The sequence below is a fragment of the Hippichthys cyanospilos genome, chromosome 4 (genome assembly GCF_059441005.1).
Source record: "Hippichthys cyanospilos isolate Australia breed blue-spotted pipefish chromosome 4, RoL_Hcya_1.0, whole genome shotgun sequence".
NCBI classification, from domain to species: Eukaryota; Metazoa; Chordata; class Actinopteri; order Syngnathiformes; family Syngnathidae; genus Hippichthys; species Hippichthys cyanospilos.
The window spans coordinates 2539052-2555249 of record NC_142372.1 but is presented as its reverse complement, the minus strand read 5'-3'; the positions used below and the strand labels follow the sequence as shown (position 1 = coordinate 2555249).

Genomic DNA, 16198 nt, shown 5'->3' with positions numbered 1-16198 from the left:
ATGTTTTATTCCTGCCCTTAACTGTTTATTTGCATGCATCGTAGTAAGGACTACATTGAAAATCGTAAAATATGAGCCGTCCCAATCACAAGGAATAAATGCACACACTAAGGTAAGAATAAACAATCAAGTGACGCTTTCAGTAAATATTACAGATGTAAAAATGTATGCAAACAAACTGTAAATTATACTGTACCCTATTTACTCAAAGACATATTTTTACATTTTGAAGGGGTCCAGACATTTTTTTTTCCAAGTGTTTGGTTAAAGGAGAACTTCAAATGGCTAGTACTAAATTAAACGTGTCAAACACATTTTAGTTTGCGGGACACGGAGGAAAATCAATTCCCAAGTGGGCCAGACCAATAAAAAAAATCATGGTATATATTTACATAACTTTCGGATGTGGCCCCCGGCCTCAAGTTTGACACCAGTCTACTAAAAGACTAGATTGATCAATTACTTTAGTGCATAATTACTGAAGGCAATCTATTTTTTAATCATTTTTGTGGTTAATTTTGCACCAGGCTTTTGAGACTCTTCTTTAGCAGTATAATTGAAGAAAATGACCAAAAAAAAAAAAAAATAGGTATCAGGGTTTGAAATTCTGACCCAAAAAAAAAAAAAAACCCATAAAAATACGTCTTTGTGATTGAATGAGTTTACAGTGGGGGGGGAGGGGTACACTTACTCCGCTCACATTGTACGGCGTCGGCAGCGTTGACATCCCGGCCTGCTTGGTCCCGAAGGGCCGAGCGGCGATGACAGACGAGAGGCGACAGGAGTCCTCAAAGCGTCGAAATCCGCGAGGAAGGCTGGCCGAGCACGACCAGGAAGAAGCTCTGCTCAAGTACTTTTTGCTGCTGCCTGACTGACATCTGCTTTTGTCTCCTGACATTTCACAAGGGCTTTCATGTCTCTCCGTCTCAAACGAGGCCTTCTGGTCAGAAAGGTCTCCTAGAGCATCACAGACATCCACGGCGCAGGCCAAATCGGGGTCCTTCTGAGAAACCGAAGCCAAAGAAGAGATTTGGCCTGTGTCTTTTTCTGACTTGGCAACATCACTTCCAGGATGAAGAGGAGCGGAAATGTCTTGGACTTTGAACTGGGTATGGAAGCCGTATGCTTTTTCCTGCGTTGCCGTGGTTACGTTTATTGCCAAAGACGCAAAATGGGTCCCCGCACCCATTACGTCATCGGAGGCAGGCTTGGCTTCGGTGGATTGAGCCTGATGACGACAAAAATCAGGAAATAAACATTTTACCACAATGACTGATGGATTGCAACCGTTTGAGGTGTTAGCTAACACTACATCATTCTTCGAACAAACATTTGGAATCCCTCGCACATATTTTGACGTAAACGGAGACAGTCCCACCAATTTTTGCCAAGGCAAAGCAGATAGCTTCACTTAATGCACTGGTGGAGGCAGAGTAGGGTCCAAGTGGGACCAGTGCACCCCGCCAGGTGCCACTCCTATAATTTACACGTCATCCGTGCAGGACACGCTCATTTAGATTACCGTAGTTTTTAGACTATAAAGCGCACCATCATATCCCACACTGATAACCGGTTAAACAGTTTACACGTCAATTTCACACCAACGGGAAAGCATTGAAAGAAGAGAATAGGGGGCTGAAATTTCACCCAGACGGTGAGAAAATGTCAAAGTTCCACATGGCGCGACCGCTTCATTATCACACTACCAGGAGAGTGCCATCCCTTGGCTAAAAAAGAAAAAAAAATGACCCAAAATGGTCAAAATACTGTGTAACGGGTAAAAAAATATATAGCGGTATCAATAACCACTAAAACTGTCCATGATTGAAAACTTACTTGTGCTGGGGAAAAGTCAGGGCTGCTTTGAGAAGAGGCGGGGCTAAAGGCCACCGCGGCGGCATAGCTTCGAACCAGCGGAGCTCGACTACGCGTCCGGAGAACCGAGCTTGAGAACTTTGACGGAGGAGAAGTGGAGTGCGAGCGCGGGGCAGCGCTGCGCCTTTGTGCTGACAGCTGCTCACTGGGGAATCGGTATGTAATGGAAGAGAAGTCAGAGTAATGAAGGCAGCAGAAAAGATGGAGGATGTGTCACATTACTCCAGTTCACTGCGGTATACAGACAAGTGAGGTCAGCAGCCTTTCGCGCGAGTTAGAAAACAGATGGCGGCCGGCTTCGGACTTTTCCGACGCCGACTTACCTTTCTAGCTGCGCGCCGTGGTGGTTTTCCTTCTTTTCAAGGTCGGGCACGGCTCCATTGCTCATCTCGTTAATGACGTGTTCTCGGTCAAGAGATTTCCGGCGGAGATTGGACTTTGAGTTCTTGCGATGGTTCTTCCATTTTGTCAAGGCCTGGCACGGGCAAACATGATTCAAAAGTTCTACGCCGTGACCCACATAGGAAAACGCACTGCAATTTGCAACTAACAACAAAACGAGTGCAAAAAAACAACCAACAACAAAAGAGCTGGGGCTGGGTGAAGAAGCTGTCTGGGCCATTGCCAGACATTCGGCATTGTATTATAAACGATAAGTCTTTTATTTCTTTTTAAACTTACTTTATTTACAGCTCAGCAGTTAGCACACATCGCTTACGTACTTGACATGACGTTATGACCTCTTCTTTGTGAGTTTTCGACTTCTTCTGTCATGTATGTCATTCCGTGGGTGCCACCCAGTGTCCAAAATGGTTCTTTGCACTTCACTGTACTCCTCGAAAAGAAGTTGTACGCCCACTTACCGCAATTCCCCAAATAAACAATTTTTTAACTTTATGTGGCACACATCGCTTACGTACTTGACATGACATTATGACTTCTTCTTTGTGAGTTTTCAACTTCTTCTGTCATTTCGTGGGTGCCACCCAGTGTCCAAAATGGTTCTTTGCACTTCACTGTACTCCTCGAAAAGAAGTTGTACGACCACTTACCGTAATTCCCCAATTATACACTTTTTTTTTAACTTTATGTGAACCCGGAGATTAACAGAATTTGACATCCCTGCTGTAAACGCATTAAAGTCCAATTTCACTCGAATCACTTTAAAGGCAAGTAAACGTAACGATGATTTGACATACGTCTTGCCAGCGAACTTCACTGTCTCTGGCAGCACTGTGGCTCCTCCATTTCCTGTCTTGATGCCATTTTCCTGTACCGGCGTCCTGGCCCTTGCCCACAATATCATTTCCTCCAGGAACCTTTTGTGAAGGGTGCGCCGTTGGGATGTCAGTCAATGATTTGCTCCTATTGCACAGAAAAAAACAAACAAACAAACATTCTTCAACATGCATGTATATATATATATATATATATATATATATATATATATATATATATACATACACGATGCACTATAAGGCGCATAGAATAGAAGCTACAGTAGTGGCCGGGGTTGCACTATGCATCCACTAGATGGAGCTGCATATCAAAATTTTAAACAGGGTGTTATAAACATTTTAATTAGAAAATATACATTTCTAACCGAAGTGCAGAGGTAAAAATTGAAAAATTTACATGTCGATTAAGTTATTTGTCAAATCGCCCCAAACTGAAAACTCACGCTGTATGAGTTTTATGCACACCAGATGATCAGGCGCACTGTCAGCTTTTGAAAAAATATTGAAGGCCTTTAAGTACACATTATAGTGCAGAAAATATCTACAGTATAAATATATACTAGTATACATAAAACCTTTTAACATGATTTACTTTGGTTTTTACTTTTGGTCAACTTTCAACAACTGTAAACTACTACTTTCACAGCGCTTATACAGGTTACAACTTAATCTAAAACTGAAAAAAAAAATGCTTCAGGGTATCCAAAAAATATATAAAATAAATGATGCAGATCCTTATTTTATTGCAATTACATTTCACGGGTTAAAAACAAAGCCTTTCCCTGTCGTCATTGATGGCCCACTATTTGAGGACTGCCTTACAGGAAGACAACTATCTATGAATTTTTTAATTTAACGAAGAAAAAGCGAACGCGCTGAGTAGAACCCAAATGCGGGAAGTTATGATGAAGGAAATGCAAAACCAGAAACTTCTTTGATAAGCTTTCGTCAGATAAAAGGGAATATGGATGTAACGCAACATTATGTTGCAATGGGCACAGAGAAGCATACAAAAGGAGCAATTCCACTCCACCAAGCAAAATGCATTTTAATTGCTAACCATGCCATTCAAGCCGTACATTTTCACTCGTGGAAAAAAAAAGATGTTTACATTATTTATAACTAGAAATATGTGGACACAAATTCACATGCGAATTCGAATAGATTTGTACATTTTGGTAGTATCGTTAAGGTGTTTGGTCGGAACTACATAGGCCTCAAGGTACCACGACCTATTTAAGGTAGATCATATTTCGTCATCTGTTATATTTCTGGGTCATCTGTGAAAATTGCATCGCTAATTACAATGTGCATCAGTATAAAACTCAAAACAAAAATATACTGCATTTTGCAAAGGAGTTGCAATAACGAAATTAAGCAATACTGTACATTGTTTCTATGTTCCAATCAATTTACTCTTAATTTGATAAAAATATTGATCGTGTCACAATATTGCAGTATGAGAAAAAAATGAATCGCTTCAAAAATACAACTGGATTAAAATCGGAGATTTTACGAAGTAATGACCAAACAAAAGTCCCTATAAAGTTCTCATTTATTACACTTTTTGAGGGGAAAAATACATATTTTGCATTTTTTCATGGAAAAAAAACAGTACAAAGCAAAAATCTGATATTAAAAATATTTGAATATATATATATATATATATATATATATATATATATATATATATATATATATAGAAAAGAAAGCACAATTTTATAAAATTAATCCAGAAACGGTTTCAGTTTCATACTAACCTGTAACCTGTATAAACCCTATAAAAAATGTTAATATTATTTAAAAATGTATATTGTTTGTTTTCTTTTGCAAAATGTGAAAGGATACAAATTTAGGTATACGAATACAATTTGTTTATAGTTATTCATTTTCTCTAGGCACTGCAGTGAGAGGGGGAGTGGAATTTTCTCTTACTGAATTGGGATTTAATTGTTACAAGTCGTAGAACGCCAAAAGTGACTAAACAGCAGATGTTTCTCCCCATTTGTCCCAAGTCATGCGCTACCTGCTAAATGAAGTCCATCCTTTTTCATTTTCCTCCGCTAGTTTCCTCTGTGGGAGTGGAGGTGGGATGAAGCCTTTAGGCGGCTCCTGCGCGTTCTCCGTCCGAAATACTTGCTCGGCTTCTGCATCGCTTCCGCAACCTTGAGAAAACAATGAGGGCTTGCATTTGACTGGAAACGAGCGGGGACAAGGACAGTTAGAGTTTCCGGCATTGCAATCCAAAGTGAGCCGATACTGACATTTTAATGACTTAAAAGTCATTTTATTTTGCAATTTATGAAAGAGAAGCTTTTCGCTCGATTAGTTTGTAAGTAACACCTTGACTTTAACCCTTGCGCACACACTTTGCAAACGAGATTTTGTAAATGCTTTTAAAGGAGTGATAATTTAAGTTATTTATGATTTTTTTTTCCCTTCAGTGGCATCAGTTCTATCCATAGATATGTAGGTTTCATTTATTATTATTATTATTATTATTTATTATATTAAAATTGAAAAATGGTATCGTCTCCTCTGTAGTCTGTGACGTGATGAGGACACTTTAAGACATAGCCTTTAACTGGTCTCTACCGCCACCTACTGTCCCGAGGTGAAACACAAGTCAAAGAATTTTCTCTTTGCTGCCGCCGCACAACAGAACGTTGCAAAAAATTGGGGAAATCAATGCAATAAATCATTTTAAAAGGCAACTCCAAAATTGTAACTACAATGGTTTTATACGGTGCAAAATTTGGACGACGATTGTTTTCGTACACAAAATCGTAAGACTAGCGATGCGGTATCACGAGCGCTTGCAGAATCGACTCAAGGAGCCGCCTTTAAAAATAATTGGACGACAAACAAAAAAAATGGGGACAAGCTGCTTTTTGGGGAAAAAAAAAAGTTTGTGTCCTCATAGATGTCAATGATGTGTGGCTTCCGAAAAAGAATAAAGAGAAATTGCCTATTCTAATAATTTCCTACTAAACGTGCTGATTTTTGGTAGGTGTAAGAGGCGATTTACAAGAATGACATCTCCAAATACGTACCTTCGCCGTTTGCATGCGCGGGTCTGGAATCCGTGGAGTCCAAGCTGTCCACGGAGTTCTCCCTCTTATAGCTCGTCCTCCCCGCTGGATGACGGCCCTCTTGGAAGGCGCCGTCTTTCCCAAACGCATTACTGCCCTCATCCAGGGCCTGACGGAAGACCGCAGCGTGAGCATTTTTTGCTCCATTCCACAAAAGGGAAAGCAAAGAACCGGATCCCACCCTGGACAAAGCTAATCCCAAAAGTCCTTCGAAGGCCTTGAAGTTAAGATGAGCTCCATTGTAGCAATCATCAAGGTAGGCCTTACGTCCCAACCAGTAGACTGTGATAAGAACCTGGAATAGAAGGGACGAAATTTACTAGGCCCTGACCGATTAACTCAATGAACCCCAAAGACGTATTTTCACGTGTTTTTCTTTTAAATCCACACTTTCAATCCTAAATTAAAAAAACAAAGTTGTAAACAAAGAAACTTGGAACACAAACGAATGACAAAAATTAATGTCCTTAGGACTTCCTTCATTGCGCCAGTCTATGCATTTTTTTAAACAATTGTTTTTTAAAAACAATTATTGTTTTTGTTAAACAATATAAAAACAATTAAAAAATGTAAACAAGGTTTTTTGAGGAAACAAATGTCATTTTAGTCAGTATGATAAAATGATAAAACATTCAAATTAAATACAATTATTGGAACAAAGGTGTAATATCTTGATTTTTTTCGATTAATTACATTTAAATTAATTACAAACATACTTTAATTTAATCAGGGGATTAATCAGTATCCCCCCCCAAAAAAAAAAAAAAAAAAAAATCAACATCAGCCTAAAAAAAAATGCTATTTTCAGTTTGCTAGGATTGTGAGTGTGTTAAAAAATAAGTCTGCTGCTTTTGTAAAATCCACATTTTTGGCAGATGGAAAAAAAAAAACTTAAAAAACCCTCAAAAAGAAGAAAGCGAAGAAAGTCTATGAAAAGCTCACAAGTCATTCTTTACTCTTTTAACAAACAAAAAAGCTGCCGCAAAATATGACAACTTCGAACGTTGCCTTAGGTTTGACAAAACAATATTTCCCTTCTCGAGTTATTCCCAGTCAAAGTGAAAAGGAAGCTTGTCGACAAAGACCTTGGCAAATGCTCTGCTTGTTTCATTTTCAAATCAAACGTTATTGTGCAAAAATGTGCGACTATTGCAACCCTCTGTCAAGGGAGTCCAACGCACCATACTGCAGACATCTTGATATACACAACACTAAAATGATTGTAATGTTTTTTTGGGGAGAAATAAAAATAAGATACTGTGAATGTTTAAAGTGTGCTCAGCCTATTCATTTGTGTCCATTTGTTTCTGGTCTAGCGTATTTTTCACACTCTAACTCGTAACTTCAATAAATTGCATATTTTAAAACCGTTTTCATTAATTGGGCGCACCGCATTATAAGGCGCATAGATTAGAAGCTACAGAAGCAGTATTATGCATCTTATTCATTTGTGTCCATCTGTTTTTGGACGATCATATTTTCCATACTATGAGGCGCACCTTCAATGAATTGCATATTTTAAAACAGTTTTCATATATAGGGCGCACCGCATTATAAGGCGCATAGAATAGAAGCTACAGAAGCAGCCGGGGTTGCATTATCCCTCCAATAGATGGAGCTAGTCAGACTTAATTAACACACTATCAGAACGATTGTACTATTTTGGACAGTATTAAAAAAAAAAAAAAAAAATGACGTAGTTGTTTAAAAGTTATTGACATTTATACTGGGATTTTATTGGTCCGGCAATACAACTAGTGAAACCAAAAACATGCAAACCGCAGGCATAATTGTGCAAGTGCAAACGTGCATGACCCCCACCTCCAAAAAAAACCAAAAAACAACCCAGATTCTCGTCCTTGTTTTTTTTCCCTGCTCATTAATTTTCCAATAGAAAAATTCTAGCCATTCAAAAAAGCCGTTTGAGATCCGTAATTCGGTAGTAGCGGCCTAGCATGTTGAAACATCTCGAGTACGAAACAAAAGATTCAGTCGCATGCAGCACATACCGCGTGTATTCAAAGCGCATGAAAGAATACCTTCATACTGTATAAGCGGATTTCAATGGACACAAATTGACCCCAATTGCCTAATAGAAAGGCAAAAAAAAAAAAAAAAAAAGGGTACGGCCCTTTTCAAAAGAGACCAGGCACTAACAAAGAGCCTCATTAATGTGCGCATGTGGTCAACCAGTGTGTGAATTCAAATGAGGCTTCTGACGCAACGGCAGCTCCATCGGCTGAAAAACATGTAAAATAACAGTGGGAACGTCCTTTCATATGTGCCTTGCAATCAACCGCTTGCTTCCTGCCGCGAGGAAAAAAAAAAAAAAAAGGGGCCAATTCATATCATTCGGTAATAATGAAAATAGTAACACTGCAGCTATATCATGTGTACATTAGACTGGAGCGGGACGAAACTAAAATGGAAAAATAAAGCAAAAGATCTTACTTACATTTTTGAGTCTTCGACTGCTTTCAATTCGCCTACAGAAAAGAAAAAAAAAAAAAAAAAAGATTGTCCGCAGTCCATGTCTACATATAGGATTATTAATTGGGGCTAATGTGAGATTTTAACAGGGTTTCTGCAGCAAATCTAATTTGGTGCTTTGAAAGGGGTGGAGAACCTCTCTTTTCAAATTGAGAGCAAATTAATAGGAACATGAACTTAAGACATTTTCAGCAGTAAAATGTTAATATTTTATCAACAAATAATCACAGCTCAACTGTTGGTCATGTAGCATTCGGAAGCTGAGCTGTGATTGGTCAGCACATAATGATTTTTCCAGTCGACAGGACGTGGCAAAATATGTTTGTAAAAGTATTCAATGTACATGAAATATATTTGTCATCGGATAAAACTTTTTTTTGTGATATAGATTGTTTAAAACTCTCCATAAAGTTGAGTTTAAGAATAAATACATTTTTGCTAATAAAAAATATTATTATTATTATGTGTTTGATACATAAGTTAAATAAGGCTATGACTTAGAGTTTGTATTGGTTTCAAATGTAAATGAATGATTTATAGAGCTTTTATAAGAAAAGTTCATTTCTTTTCAAATTAAGAGCAAATCGTTTGGAACATGAGCTTATCCGAACTTTTTTTTTTTTTCAAAATGTCGATATTCGATCGATGGCTACTGCCGCCAAGAGCACCTTGCGATTGGTCGAGTTGATAAGTCTTGCAGGTCTCCTGGGTGAAACAGCTGAGACTCGTTCAGTCCGAGTTTCCCACAAGCTTTTAGAAACACATTGATGTTATCCTGTGGACCAAAACCCAGAAAACGCATAAGCAAGTGAAGCAACATATCGTCACTTACAATTACCATATTTTCCGCACTATAAGGCACAACTTCGACAACTTTTAAAACCGGTTTCATATATAGGAAGCACTGCATTATGAGGCACGTAGAACAGAAGCTACTGTAGTGCGGTGGTGCCTCTACTTACGAACGTCTATAGTTACTAAAAATTCAGGTTATTAAAGGCCTCTTCTGAAAAATATTGTCCATGAAAGAAAAGTGGGCTAAACATCAAACAGGAAGCACTTTGCATGACCACAAACTAAATTAAAGTTAACTTAAATGCTAAAAATGATCCAAAAATAAATTCCATTGCTCCCGTGGACCTGTAAATGACGCCTAGGTCACTGAAAATGTCAAATAGAAACGTACAAATAAAACAAACTAAAAAGGTCTCTGCATTCAAACACACCTGCGCCATCTCAAGGCAGATAAATGAACTGCATTCATATTGTCAACTGCTACAATTATTAATTAAATTAAATGTTTACTAGGGTTCTTTTTTTATTCTTTAGATGATGTACTTCCATAATTATTATGCACTGTTATTGTTATATGCATTTGTCATAGTTTTCAATGCATTTTTATCATAAATATCTTACAGTTTTTGGTGAATTTTTATCATTTAAAAGGGTTTAGGAGTATTTTTTGGGACTTTGAACCGATTAGCCTATTTACATGTAAAATGCGCCTCTACTTATGGAATATTCAAAGTACTAAACACCTGCTGGGATGAATTAATTTCCTAAGTGGCGGTATCACCGTATAAATTAATACCTCGCTGTCAAAAGTGAGCATTTGCTGAAAAATAAATTTGTAACGGTGCTATTTGCTAAGTGTTATCAGTGGATTGTACACAGGCGTGCTAGTGCACATTACAAATTGCTTGTGGGAACGCGTGCGTTTAATATGTATGGGTCGATTATTTGTACCCTATCTCACCCTGAACATCTCAACCGCAACTTTCAGCAGAAATTGATTCCTCACCCCCCCCCCCCCCCCCCCCCCCCCCCCACACACCCCCTTCAGCGTGCTTTGGGTGCTTCTAGAAATTTGAATTAAAGCGCGTACACAGCCCCAAGCCAAAATAAGAAGCGAAACGCGGCTAAAAACAACATAACAGATTCCGATGTTGGGTCATCACCCCGAGAAGGCGTATCGGGATGATTTATCCAATTTGCAGAATAATTTGTCCTCGGGCTTTGGACTGAACCGCAACAAATGTCAGGATTCTCTGGCGAGTAGGTGACTTCCATAATGTGAAATCGGCATACCGGCCACGAGGAAAATCGGGAAATCTCAAACTTACCAGGCCAGCAATTGGAGTCACGGGTCTGTTGAGTTTCTTAATGATCCCGGGCTTTAACTTGTTGATTAGACTATGAGAAAGAAGAACATGAAATAGATGAGTGCTTCTCAAATGGTACTGACTTTTTACGCTGTTTCAGCTGATCTAATTGGATGCTTTTTGATGGCGTGAGAGACACTGTCCGTTTCATTTTCAAATTAAGAGCAAATGGAATTCAACATGAATTTAACCCTCGTGCACACACGTTGAAAACATTGCATTTTTTTCTGCTGTTGCCAGCAAATCTAATCGAATGCTTTTTGATGGCGTGAGAGACACTGTCCGTTTCATTTTCAAATTAAGAGCAAATGGAATGTAACATGAATTGAACCCTCGTGCACACACGTTGAAAACATTGCTTTTTTTTTTTTTGCTGTTGCCAGCAAATCTAATCGAATGCTTTTTGATGGCGTGAGAGACACTGTCCGTTTCATTTTCAAATTAAGAGCAAATGGAATGCAACATGAATTTAACCCTCGTGCACACACGTTGAAAACATTGCTTTTTTTTTTTTGCTGTTGCCAGCAAATCTAATCGAATGCTTTTTGATGGCGTGAGAGACACTGTCCGTTTCATTTTCAAATTAAGAGCAAATGGAATGTAACATGAATTTAACCCTCGTGCGCACACGTTGAAAACATTGCATTTTTTTCCGAATTTTGGAAATGCAGTTAAAGTCATAATAATGAGTTATTTATGATTTATTTTTCCCTTCGGCCACTCAAATTGTTCAGTGGCGTCGGTTCTACCCATACATAAGTAGGTCAAATTCATTAACACCCACAAAAATTTTTTGAAAATTTGTGTTTCAGCTGTTACCAGCAAATCTGATTGAATGCTTTTTGATGCCGTGAGAGACACTGTAGACTTAATTTTCAAATTAAGAGCAAATCAAATGCAACATGAATTCAACCCTTGTGCACACACTTTGCAATCATCGCATTTTCTTCCCTAATTTTGTAAATGCTTTTAAAGGCGTAATAATTAAAGTTATTGATGAATATTTTTTTTTTTTCCTTCAACCAGTCAATTTGTTTAGTGGCATCAGCTCAACCATGCATATTTAAGTTAAATTTATTAACAGGCACCAAAAATTGAAAAATGGTATGGTCTGTCTTTTGTGACGATGACCCTTTAACTGGTCTCTAGCGCCACCTACTGTCTTGAGGTGAAAAAGGTCAAATAATGTTCTGTTTGCTAACATAGTTTGAACACAGCTCAATGGAATGTTGCAAAAATCGCAGGAACGTCAATTTAATAAATCCCATGAAAATGCTAAAGGTTTGCTAAATGCTAAAATTAGACAATGAGATAATTTTATGGAGGCCCTTTTTCAGTTTCTTTAGCCTAACTAAAAAATAATTGAAAAAAAAATATGTAGTGCGTTTAAATACCTGAGAATGAATGGCCTGACTAAAAAAAACAAAAACAAACAAACAAACAAAAAAAAACTTAAAAACATGCAATTCGGATACAAATATACAAATAATTGGAACATAACTTATTGCTAAATCGTGTTATGGTAACTTTGAAAAAAAATATCCTTTTACACGGTGCCATTAGTGGCGCAATTTTGTGTTTTTCCCAAAAGCTGACCAAAATGGAGAAAGATGTCTTAAAAGCTTTGACATGTAGTTGCTATGTTGCCATATTCAAAGAAAACCGCAATGACTCACTCGCAAAGCAGGACTCCATTTTCAAGAGCGGCGCGGAAGTCACTGCAGCCAAAAGATTTTCCGGTAACCTCCTAAAAATACAAAACAGCAAAGTCAATTTGTGTGATTCAAAACATCGAGATACGCAATGTAAATTTCCGACGATAAGCCACAACGTTTTCTTATGATTTGAGCCCTGTGACTTATAGTCCACTGCAAATTATCTGCAGTTTTTCTTTGACTAGCCACCAGGGGGCAATCCACCGGTGAAGCAAATGTGTGCATCTATTTAATGTGTCGATTAATGGAATAACTATAACATAGAACTGCAAAGACGTTTTCCAAAAGGGTTTTACAGATATTAAATATGTAAAAAATTTACAATAAATGTACGCAAGTTATATGTACTTGTATTGAATTAAAACCTTTATTCAGTTGTATACAACATGATCATTCAACAGGATGTGTGGTCAGAGAAGTAAGAAGCTATAACTACGCACCTTTGTTTATTCTCCTCGCGAGCAAAAAGGATTTGTTGTCTTCCTTCCTTATGTGTTGTTTACTAAATGTTGCCTGAACATGACAATTATGTATAAGTTGAATAGGATCATTTTTTATAGCCGGTTCTCCTCACTAAGATCACAGGCTTGCTGGTGCCTATCCCAGCTAGACACCCTGGACTGGTTGCCAAACAATCACAGGACACACACAGACAAACAACCATTCACACTTACAATCCCACCTAATGGCAATTTTGAGTGTCCAATAAACCTAGCATGCATGTTTTTGGAATGTCCCCAGAGAAGACCCATGCAGGCACAGGGAGAACATGCAAACCACACAGGGAATTGAACCAGGCATACATGCTAACCACTCTTGTCATATCAAAGCAATCTAATCAGAATAAATATGTCGTATCAGACTAGTCTAGACTGATACGCTATATTATAAACAGTCTATTCGATGGCTGCAAACTTACAGCGTTTATTAAAAACAAAACAAAACCAAAAAGCTATGGAAATCCAATACAGATCAGCCAACATTAAACTACGCTGCCAGCGTTCAAGTTGGGGCAGTGAGCGAAAAACAATGTCATGTTTTGAGTCCAAATGGTCTCCTCCCACGGTTTAACACAAAGCATTATTAGCAAATTCTTGATGGGGTTTGGCACAGGGACCATTTAGAATAGAACAACATTCACCAACTAATTAAAATCAATACGCCCTGATTTCTGCCTGCCTGCGAGACACACACACACACACACACACACGATTGGCACGGGCTTCCTGCCAAAGCAGCACTGTCCACATTCCCATTATGAGACACTTGGACAACTGACAACCTATTTAGAATAAGTCAACATTGAATTGATTGGTTATAGTATAATTTAGATGCGCAATGCTTGAACAGCAGTCAGCTCAAAAGAAGAAGAGCAGGGATGTCAAACATACGGTCCGCGGGCCGAATCGTGGCCCACGAGGAGATTTAATCCGGCCCGCAAACTGAATTTATGAAGCATTAAAAAAAAAAAAAAAAAAAGAATATCTACATTCCAGCAGTTAACGCACTTCCATACTTGAGATGACATCATGACTATTTCGTGACTCCTCAACCTCTGTCATCTACTGTATGTCATTATGTTGGTGCCACCCAGTGTTTAAAATGAGGCACTACAGCGGAATTCCATTTTATTTGCACTTCATTGTACTCCTTGAAAAGTTGTACAACCACATATTTTGATTGGAGCATGTTCCTTTTTGTTCCATTTCGCTTATTAGTTCATAGTTCATAGTTCATCTTGTGTGTTTGATAACAAATATGCATTTAATGAAGATTTTTTTCTTTTCTTTTAGAAAAATGTCCATTCATTTTAAGCAATGCAAAGAAAAATGTTATATTGGGTTATACAGGGAACCAAAATGCAAGATATTAACTTCATCTTTATTATTAATTCAAACAATATATTTCCGGTTGATCGCCACAATACACAGGTAATTAAGCCCAGGCTGGTGAACACAGGAAAAAATTATATCATTGAAATCAATCGCTTTAAAGTTCTATCCATGATTTTAACATTCCGGCCCACTCGAGAATAGATTTCCTCCGTGTGACTCCTAAGCTAATTTTAGTTTGACACCCCTAGGTTAAAGTATAACATTTGCAAAATGTGCAACGCTTGATTGAAGCCACTTCTACAACATTCAAACTTGTCACGTGAGCAAATCTGCACGAGTCAATTGCTCTCCATTAACGGTGCAGCAAACATCATTTCCAAGACTAATTATGTCAATATAAAAAGCTTTGTCCAATTTGTCGCATCCTCTCAACATAATACATGTATTAAGTATCGGAATGAATGAAATGACAGCGTGAGTGCTGATGTTTTATGCAAACAAAACGCCGATTGGAAATCTCACCTCAATCCAACGCTGAGCTTCATTGAAGGCATCTGCGCAGCTGAAAGTGCTTTGCTGGCGCCACTCCATTTGCTTTGGCACTCAACGAGCAAATTGCACAACAATAACACGCAGAGACGTTCACCACACAAACATTGGCAACACGTTGCTTCCTCGTCGGACAAAACGATGAGATGGAAGATGCGCCAAAGGTGGAGAGATCGTTTGAATATGGCACCGCCAAGTGCTCACCTCTGAGTTCCCCGCTAATTGGCGTCCAGTTTAAAAAAAAAAAAAAAAAAAAAAAAGAAGGAAGTGCTCCTGCCTGTCACCTCAAACCAATTCGTCAACGCCCATTTGGATACCACGGGAAAAGTTTGTAAATGGAAAGTGAAGAGGAACAAGTTCCCCTAGTGGCTTCTTTGGGTATAACAACACATTTGCACGTCTTGAGGGCACCACCAAACTATGGAGGGCCGAAAGTGCCAAAATTACATCATGACCTTTTCCTTCCATGGAATATTATTTATTTTTAAACACCAAAAACATTTATTTATTCAAAATCTAATTGCTTTGTTTAATATATTTATTTATTCATTCGTTTTTTTTATTTAATAATAATAATTATTTATGTATTGATTCATCTATTTTTTAATTGTATATTGTATCCATTTATTTAATCGTTTTTTTAATCATTTATTCATTTATTTTTGGTCATCTTACAAGTTTTAAACATGTATTTTAGCAACGATAACAAATGTCGTTTTTATGATAGAATATTGCCGTTCTTTTAATGCAATATAAGAAAAATGTTGGGTTATATTGTGAACCAAAAAAGAAGTTATTTCATAACGAATTTTGCACTATTTGACATTTATTTTGAAGGTCTGTGCGTCAAAAAGAGAAACGCAATCTAAAAGTGAACGTGAACTGGATTTCATCCACATGCATTTTGTTTTAAGGCATCTGTTGCGTTATATCCAACTACCAGTAGATGCTGCTGTAACTCCGCATGGAAAATCATTTAGGGGAGGGGCGGGGCGGGGGGGGGGGTGAGAGCTTCATTGCTATATTGTGCAATAAGGGAAGGTGATTGGAGCTGGCAGAGCGTCGAAAATGGACAATGATGACAGTCTGCTTTGGGAAGTGAAGCACAGACATTTGAAGAAGTTGCATCCCATATTTTCCATCTGCATGCTCTCTTGGGCCTTGTATTAGAGGAGGGATGCAATCCTGCCACGCTTTTCAATTAGATCTTCTGTCATCACCATTATCAAGACCAGGAACATC

At 38.1% G+C, this 16198-nt stretch overlaps 1 protein-coding gene across 2 annotated transcripts in view; it reads right to left on the bottom strand.

Annotated features, from left to right (window-relative positions):
• lmo7b (LIM domain 7b) overlaps nt 1–15169 on the bottom strand; it is a 30447-nt gene extending 15278 nt beyond the window's left edge. Inside the window, exons 1-12 of one of the 2 annotated variants that reach the window (XM_088412787.1) lie at nt 14930–15169; nt 12534–12604; nt 10819–10888; nt 9364–9470; nt 8661–8691; nt 6387–6500; nt 6167–6314; nt 5140–5278; nt 3075–3240; nt 2199–2350; nt 1837–2020; nt 692–1228 (exon numbers count right to left, since the gene is read on the bottom strand). In XM_088412787.1, coding sequence (XP_088268913.1) covers nt 692–1228; nt 1837–2020; nt 2199–2350; nt 3075–3240; nt 5140–5278; nt 6167–6314; nt 6387–6500; nt 8661–8691; nt 9364–9470; nt 10819–10888; nt 12534–12604; nt 14930–14998 — 1788 coding nt within the window. In that variant the 5' untranslated portion in view covers nt 14999–15169. The remainder of the gene's footprint in view (nt 1–691; nt 1229–1836; nt 2021–2198; nt 2351–3074; nt 3241–5139; nt 5279–6166; nt 6315–6386; nt 6501–8660; nt 8692–9363; nt 9471–10818; nt 10889–12533; nt 12605–14929) is intronic. The other variant, XM_088412788.1, reaches the window with a different exon arrangement.
• Between the last annotated feature and the right edge of the window lie 1029 nt (nt 15170–16198).